Source organism: Hoplias malabaricus, chromosome 18 (assembly GCF_029633855.1).
Source record: "Hoplias malabaricus isolate fHopMal1 chromosome 18, fHopMal1.hap1, whole genome shotgun sequence".
NCBI classification, from domain to species: Eukaryota; Metazoa; Chordata; class Actinopteri; order Characiformes; family Erythrinidae; genus Hoplias; species Hoplias malabaricus.
This window is the reverse complement of record NC_089817.1, coordinates 34,391,524-34,400,059: the sequence shown is the minus strand read 5'-3', so window position 1 is coordinate 34,400,059 and position 8,536 is coordinate 34,391,524. Positions and strand designations below refer to the sequence as shown.

Here is an 8,536-nt window from a genome sequence, read left to right as displayed (position 1 = left end):
TCCGGACTTCACTGAGCAAATCAAACACTGAACCGGCGTCAGCTCTAACCTCAGACACACACTCCTCCTCTCTCTCTCTGAGAGACTGTAGCCAAATGGACGGAAGGAGGAGGATTTCACTCCGTTTTTTATTCGCGGTGTAAATTGTGTGCGTGTTTAAAAATGTCATTTTTTGGCTCTGCTCTAAATTCTGCCGGTGGGAGGCTGGTCGATGGCCTAGTTTCCATGACAACGGCAGCTGCGGTTGGGCTTTTTCCTCTCTTTATAGGGGCTTGCCTCTTCTGAAGGAAAAGAGAGGGAGAGAGCGAGCGAGTGAGGGACAGAGAGAGAGAGAGAGAGAGAGAGAGAGAGAGATTTTCCCCCAGGTCAATTCTGCTGAAGCAGAAGGACTCCATCTGCTGTGAATGAGTCCTCGTTCTCTCTCTCTCTCTCTCTCTCTCTCTCTCTCTCTCTCTCTCTCTCTGTGTCTCTCTCAGAACAAAAGGAAATAACCCTGATCCTCTTCATAGCAACTGTTGCTAGGTTCGACAAGCCTTTACAGAAGTGGTGAATATTCCCTTGACCGTAAAGAGAAGCTGTAGACCTGGTTCCTCTCGGGTCGTCTCTAACTGGAGTGAGTTGCTCAGCTCTTTTCTGTCTCTGTGATCCAGGGAGTGTGTAAATAAAGGCTCCATGTGGAAGGCGTGTGATTCTGCAGCTCATCCGGCCTTTTCCCGATCAATATCAATTAAGTCAATGAGCCGCAGAGAGCTGCTGACCTTTCTCTGATGAAATGACCACCAACACAGGGTGATGGAATCTGAAAAGAGCATCTGGCTGTGTGTGTGTGTGTGTGTGTGTGTGTGTGTGTGTGTGTGTCCTGTCCAAACTAACAAACCCCTCCTGAATTTGAATCTCTTATTGCATTTAGACACCTACACAGCACTCTGCAAATTCTTAATCATCTACAATAATAATTATTATTATTATTTAACAGCAATACATTTTAAACTAATTTATCTCCTCAATAAGAATTGTATATAAATAAATATATATTTAATTAATTCATTAATTCATTCATTGTCTGTAACCCTTATCCAGTTCAGGGTCGCGGTGGGTCCAGAACCTACCTGGAATCACTGGGTGCAAGGCAGGAACACACCCTGGAGGGGGCGCCACTCCTTCACAGGGCAACACAGACACACACATTCACTCACACCTACCGACACTTTTGATTCATGTGTTTTTGGAGTGTTGGAGGAAACCCACACAGACACAGAGAGAACACACCACACTCCTCACAGACAGTCACCCGGAGGAACCCACGCAGACACAGAGAGAACACACCACACTCCTCACAGACAGTCACGCGGAGGAAACCCACGCAGACACAGAGAGAACACACCACACTCCTCACAGACAGTCACCCGGAGGAAACCCACGCAGACACAGAGAGAACACACCACACTCCTCACAGACAGTCACCCGGAGCGGGACTCGAACCCACAACCTCCAGGTCCAGATAGAAACATAGCTTATCATGTTAATGCATTATAATATTAATTGGCAGTTTATTACAGATACATAAGACATCTGTTTGAATTTAAGAGAAGATCATTTGTGAGAAAAGAACAGAGCACCCTTTGAGTCTCGACACAAACTTATAATAAAAATCGAGAGGCAGAAGCTTCAGATCCCTAAAGGGTTAACATCCATCCTCTGTGTGCTTTGATTGTGTTTGTTCTGAGTTCACGTCTCTATAGGAGACCACTCTTTATGGCTCTGGGTGATTAGCGAAGCCCCTGATTGGCAGAGTAATTGCTTGGCTGTGGGTAAATGACGGCTTAGTGGATAAGCAGCTGCTGGCTGGAAGCAAAGCCTCGCCTCGTGCTTTTAGCTGCTCCACATTCTTCATAAATTTGCCCTGGCTTCTGCTCCATCTTTGTGCAGAGCTCTGAGGAGTTTAACAGAGGAGCAGCTCCCCTGGGTTTACCCTCTACTTCTCTGGGAGTGCTCTGGACAGAGTGACAGGGTGTGAAGGGGGTTTACTGATGCTCTTTAATAAGTGTGAGCATCTAGAAAAGCTTCTAAATTGAATGCGACCCTCTGTGGTGGCTTCAGAGGAGCTACGGTCACTGAGCTCAGTGCAAAAGCCACTAACATGGGGCTGTGAAGCCGAGTTCTCTGCAGAGAGTGAAGGATAGAGCTCAACCCGATATCGTTTTAAAGATTCAGGTAATCATTCTACATCAGCGCCTGCCCTCGTTACATCTTTTGTGTCAGAATGCCATCAAATATTCACAGAAATGTCCAGAGATTCAACGTCAAACCTTCCCAGAAGAGAGTAGAAGCAGCTACTGCAGTAAAGAAAGAACACGTCTCTGTAGACACTGTGTATTTCACGATAAACGCTGGGTGCTCAGGCGTCTGAAAACATATGGCCACGTATGATCAGGGCTGGAACATAGAGAACTGTCTAAAGGCCAGTTTTCTCCTCACAGGCTTAAAGAGATGGAGGCTGCAGCGTCAGAGGATAAAGCTCCTTCCTCCCGTCGCCACGGCAACCGCTGCGGAGGTCTGAGGCGGCAGACATTTTGTGGGCTCGTCTGTGCAGCTTCATAAGATGGAGGCTGGTGAGGGAGATCTTTAAGGTCTGTGTTATGTGATTCTCTGACCTCAGGTCTGTTCTGCAGCATGTTTCTGCACATAACGGAATGGGGTTTTACTCTAGTCTTTCTCTAGTTTTATAGACACTCAGTCCTGCTCCACTGTGTCACTGCTCGTGAGTCAGACTGCGGAGATCAGCAGAGGGCTGGGAGTCACACTCTGGCACCAAGCACAGAACATGTTGTGGTTTTCAGCTGCTCTCAGTCAGTTTTAAAGCCCTGGATCATATTCATACCACAGTCCTGCATCAAAACCATCACTGGCTGATCATCTGTAAAAGCTGTGTTGGTCGTGAATCTTGTTTTTTATTATTTATGACGCAAAACAGAGGCTATGAAGCTAGTTCTCGCTGTGAACGCCTAGTTCAAAACACAGGGACATGGTAAAAACGTGGGTTTTTCAAATCAAGGCCCATGTATTTTTAATGACCACACACTCAGACTCCCTCCATGGACAATAACATTCAACTTAAACTGCTTAATAATGTACATGCCCCTTTACGAATGAAGGAGATTAGCATTTGGAGTCTTGCCCATGGACGTTTACGGTTTCCCGCAGGTGAGGACCCTTCCATATCATTACCACGATGTCAAACAAACGTACATCTCTCCCCAGTCTCCTTCACAAAGTCTGAGAACTGTTCGACTGCCTGTGGCTTGTTGCCGCACAAAAGCGTCCGTTAGCGTTAGCCTCTCCCGCGTCTGAAGCTCTACTACACGTCATAAGCCAATGTCCTACTTCCCAAATCTCCACAGAGACCTTTATTCTGAAGCTGATGTTCTCCTTCTCGGTGTTTCTGAGCTGCTTAAAATGACTGCTGAAATGGGTCAGTTCCTTTAAAGCCACGAAGAGCGCTCTTCTGGGTGGAAACTTCTAAAGCCGGTTAAAGACGGGTCTCTGATCCAGTGGTGCATCAGCTGTGCTTCTACAGACGGAGGACACTGCAAATCATTTATACACCACTCAGATTTATTCACTCTCGTGTCGGATCAGTACCTGGAACCAGGAGGAAGCGGGGGTTAGAGATAACACTCCACGCCACACGGGGTTTGTGAGTTCTGACAAACTTTTATTTGAAATGTAAGTGTTCCATTAATAAACAAGAACATAAACAAATCAACAGCCATATAAATATCTGCATTATAAAATAAAAGCGGAACATGAAGAGCTAAGCATTTTAAAAAAGAAGGTTATCACGGTTCGAATACATTTCGACATTTAGATTAGATATAGATTCATAGTTAGACAGGGATGGCATTCCGGAAGCATCCACAGCTGACTGTAATTACAAACACTAGGACTATAGAGAGATGAGGGGGAGGGGCTCTTTATCTTTTCGCTGTCAGTGTTCAGATGATTGAAGAAATAAAGTGAAAGAGAAGGAAAAAAAACACAAAAATATGCACAAATGTTCACAAGCGCTAAGCTACGACTGCGTATGCTGCAGGGGGGGTATTTACAGGGGGTGGGGGGTTAGTCAGTGAGCTCCAAGCGTTCAGATCTATAGCACTACACTTCATCAGGGTCTATTTTATTATTTTATTCATTTTTTTTAAGGTTTTCTTGTTCTTTTTCTAAAAAATACTAAAACATTCCTGTGTTAGCCTGATCTCTGTGGCTCTAGTTTATACAGACAGGTTACATATCTTATGTACAGAGTGAAGATGGGGTTGGTGCGTTTAGGGTTGTGCAGAATATAGGAGAGTGATACCTCCGGATTCGGGGCTAGTCCAGGACGGAGTGTCCAGGGAATGTCAGCTTTTCACATGGTGTCGATCCCAGACAGAAACCTACACTCTTAAAAATAAAAGTGATACAAATGAGCCTTGGAGCGATGCCATAGAAGAACCACTTATGGTTCTGTAAAGAACCATTTTTAGAACTTTAAACTGTGTACAGAACTTACACATCTCTTAAAAACACATGGTTTTTCAGAGATTTAAAAAAAAAGTGCTCCTTCTATGGCACCGGTCAAAGAACCCCTTTGTGGAACTTTTATGTATAAAGTGTCTGCTCCACCCACAAATGCATTCAGCTACAGTGAGGTAATGCTAACGCTCCACATTATCCAGCACATTGCTGAAGGAATGAGGACATTTACAGATGGCTGTGGCATCGCTGGGACTGAGCATGCAGTGTCCTGATTGGACCAACACGGTGACCCCACTTAGGAGCTGTTAAATAGACTTTATGAATGAATTTGTGGGCGGAGCATGGACGAGCAAATGTCTCCCTCCACTGAGAGCATTTCAGAAACACCAGACCGACCAGTGCTCGCCGTGTTACACTTCCTCCAATCCAACTGGACGTCCATTTACTTTACAGACACTTCCCTAGCTCCTATTCAACCCCAAACAGCACAGGAACAATCCACCAACCCACTCGCCATCCCCTTTAAGCACTTTTAATTTAACACTGGTCCAGTGTGGCCTTACACTCAAACCAGGAGCTGGGTCCCGGCCTCCTTCCCCAGGGTTTAGAAAACACAGCACGTCCACGGGATTCGTTTATAGCTTTGAAAGAATTTGAGGGTGTTTACGTAGATCATAATTTAAAGACACCTTAGTGTTTCTTAAGAATTTGTGGAACACCGAATCCAGTACTTTTCCTAGAGAGGAAACACGCTCTTTTTACTATAAATACCTTTACCGTTTACTGCCACGTGTACGTTTGGCTTTAATATCTTTTCAGCACTGCATAGATCAGTTTAATACTCTTACTGATGTCAAAGTGGATCATGCATTAAAAATATAAATATCCCAAAAGGAAACCAACAAACAGAGTACTTCTAGGGGGCTATGGCACATCTTCATTAAAGAAAAACCAGAGTCTAACACCGAAATGTTCGTTCTCGTTTTCACAAGAAGGGTTTACTTTGCTTTAGAAAAGAACACAAACAGCTTCACCGTGAGAAAGGAGCGCTCACGTTCGGGACCGTATCTTACAGGACAGACTTCACTGTCTGAGAGATCGCTTCTGGAATCTGAACAGATCTCACTGCGTTCAGTCCCTCTTTGACGTTTCCATTTTACAGTTTTTTTTTTAAAAAGAAAACAAACCCAACAAATGTGAATTATTACCATCAGAGAAATCAGAAACAAAAAGTAATGTAAATGATGTCACAACTAAAGACCTGTTATTAACCCCCTGAACTCTAAGACTTCTCCACTCTGGCGACTACCTATCGTTACATAGTAGTTTCATAGTAGTTACCGAGTGTTTTAATGAATAACTGTGGTAATAAACGGATGATAAGCCCAGAGTTGAAGGGGTTGAAACATTCTGGTGAGGGGGAAGCTAACAGGTGCAGAGGAGAAAGGCTCAGATCCCCACAGCGATGCCAATGATTCTCAACGACGCTAACTCTTGACTCTTACTTCTTGTCCTTCTTGGTGGCCTTCTTCTTACAGGCTGGAGTGGGGGCAGCCTTGGGGGCTTCTGATGGGGGCAGGGCCTGGGGAGGGGGCAGAGCCTGTTGGGGCATCTGCTGCTGCTGGGGGTTAGCCGTTAGCGTAGCGGTGCTACCGGGGATGTAGACGTTCTGGCGATAGTCGGGGACGTACTGCGCGTTGTAGCGAGGACCCAGTGTCGCCGTGGCTTCGCTTGCTTCTGAGAGGAAAGCAAAGGACACGGGGGAAGAGGGAAGGATAGAGTGTGGGGGCGGAGAAAGAGGGGATAAAAAGGAGGAGGAGGGAAAGGAGAGACATTAGGGCATAGGCAGATTAAAGCAGGACACACACTACCACTGAGACGTCTGGGATCAGTTGCTACATTGGACTTTGTGCTGTTTAATATTTTTAATAATACTTCACTCTCTAAAGAAAATATATAATGCATCTCTCCATGTTTGTGGATGTTTAGTTACTACATCAGCAGCTGTCTTTCCAGACATTGAAGCATTTGGAAAAGAGAGGCCATTAAATTAAATACATTAATAATGAATAAAACAGCTACGACAATCTAAAACCTTTATCTGTGAAAGTCTGAGGCGTTAATGACTGAAAAAAACAAACCATGAACCATGAGAATAGCTCCGCACTGCAGCTCTTTCTGTGACCTGCTTTTCCCTCCCCCTCCCCCTCCCCCTCCCCCATGCATTATGTATTCTGTAGCAGTCAGCCCACTCTATTTGGACACTGTCATTGATTTAACAAACGCTAAAAGAGGAATAAACACAAAACGACAGCCAAATACGGTCCCCAGCTCTTGTGGAATGCATGCGTTCATTCAGAAGCAGGTCCTGGGGCTCGTTCTAAAAGAGGAAGCCCTTGTGGTGACTATACGCTTTATTCAGGAGGCAGTCGACACACTTCCCCCAGGAAACGGTGAATAGAGTTAATTCATAACGTCTCATCGGTGAGCAGCCCGTCCTAGGAACCGATTCACCAGAGCGCTTTGGGTTATAAAGGGAAACGGTCGTCACACGCTGGGAGAGAGCGGTGGACTGCAGCTGTGTCTCTGAGGAAGAAAGACTCCTCTGTCCTTTACCGCTCCGTTAGTCCATTAAGAGTCAATGAGAGCTGTGCTGCACTGTGTTCAGTGGAAACAGCAGCTCTCTCATGTTCTCAGTCTCTCCACTTCCCTCTGCTCCCATCTCCTGCCTTGAGAGAGTGACCTTGAGGTGTGATGTCACTCTGCAGAGGAAGGGGCTTTGCACGTGACTCACGGAGACGTCACCACATTTGGAATCGTGTTGTCAGTCACTTTTTAACAAGACGACGACAGATAACCTGGGTCTTCACTCCCTGCTTCTTCCTTCTGAGTGTTTTCACAGTGAGCAGAACCTTCCTCACCTCAGCTCTCAGGTCTAACTGCTTGTTGTTGTTGTTGTTGTTTACGTCTATAACACCACAAACACAGCTGTGTCCGCGCTGAAAGAAGCAGAGCCTCCTACGTCTTTGTTGAACTCGCACACACAGAGTTGGAGGCAGGGGTAAGGGATGTAGGGGTGAATGTACGAGGAAAGGCACTCACCGTTTGCGGCGGCCATCAGAGCCTGAAGCTGTTCTGCCTCGGTGGGGGGGTTGGGCCAGGGTCCCGTCCCACCTACGGTGCCGCCACCTGCTCCGGCCTCTTCAGGACGAGGTCCAGCTCTGTACAACACACACGAGGAGGAGGAGGGGGGTGGTTAGAGTCTCACACACCACACAGAAACACACTCACACTCTTACGCACACACACAAACATGTGTACGCCTGTTGCCAAATTTGTCAGCACAACACACACCAGCGCTGAGACAGCCATTTTGTGTGAGAATATCAGCAGCAGCAGCAGCACACAGAGGAAAATGGAGGCTGCGGTGGAACTGAGCGGAGGTGATCGGAATATAATCAGACAGGCGAACAGGTCAGCACACACACACACACACACACACATGGAAAAATAGTGAAACACACTGACTTTCTGAGTGTACGGCCTCGAGTCTGTTTAAGGTGAGCTTCTCCGGGTTTATCCAGGAACAACAGGACTGTTCTGAGCTCAGTCCCGTCACACCGTGTTAAGACTGTTGTTAAATCTAACTCTGTCTCTACATTTCTCTCCAAACCTTTGACGCCTGGCTCCTGTTGAGAAGCTGTCTTCATTTCTCTGTAACAGAGTCTTGTAGGACGTCCTCGGACCAGGCCACGGGTTTAAACTGTAGAAGTGTGTTGTGAATGGTTTGGTCTTTATCTTATTCACTTTTCAGACACGGGGGGGTCCAGAGCCTACCTGGAATCATCGGGCGCAAGGCGGGAATACACCCTGGAGAGGACGCCAGTCCTTCACAGGGCAACACAGACACACACACATTCACACCTACGGACACTTTCGAGTCGCCAATCCACCTGCAACGTGTGTTTTTGGACTGTGGGAGGAAACCGGAGCACCCGGAGGAAACCCACGCGGACAC

The 8,536-nt window shown here is 46.4% G+C and overlaps 1 protein-coding gene across 8 annotated transcripts in view; it reads right to left on the bottom strand.

The window, feature by feature from the left end:
* Positions 1-3,678: 3,678 nt before the first annotated feature.
* LOC136675096 (protocadherin gamma-C5-like) overlaps positions 3,679-8,536 on the bottom strand; it is a 64,061-nt gene continuing 59,203 nt past the window's right edge. For all 8 annotated transcript variants that reach the window (XM_066651511.1, XM_066651512.1, XM_066651515.1 and 5 more), the window contains 2 exons: positions 7,621-7,739; positions 3,679-6,252 (listed from right to left, as the gene is read on the bottom strand). In XM_066651511.1, the coding sequence (XP_066507608.1) occupies positions 6,020-6,252; positions 7,621-7,739 (352 nt within the window). In that variant the 3' untranslated portion in view covers positions 3,679-6,019. The remainder of the gene's footprint in view (positions 6,253-7,620; positions 7,740-8,536) is intronic.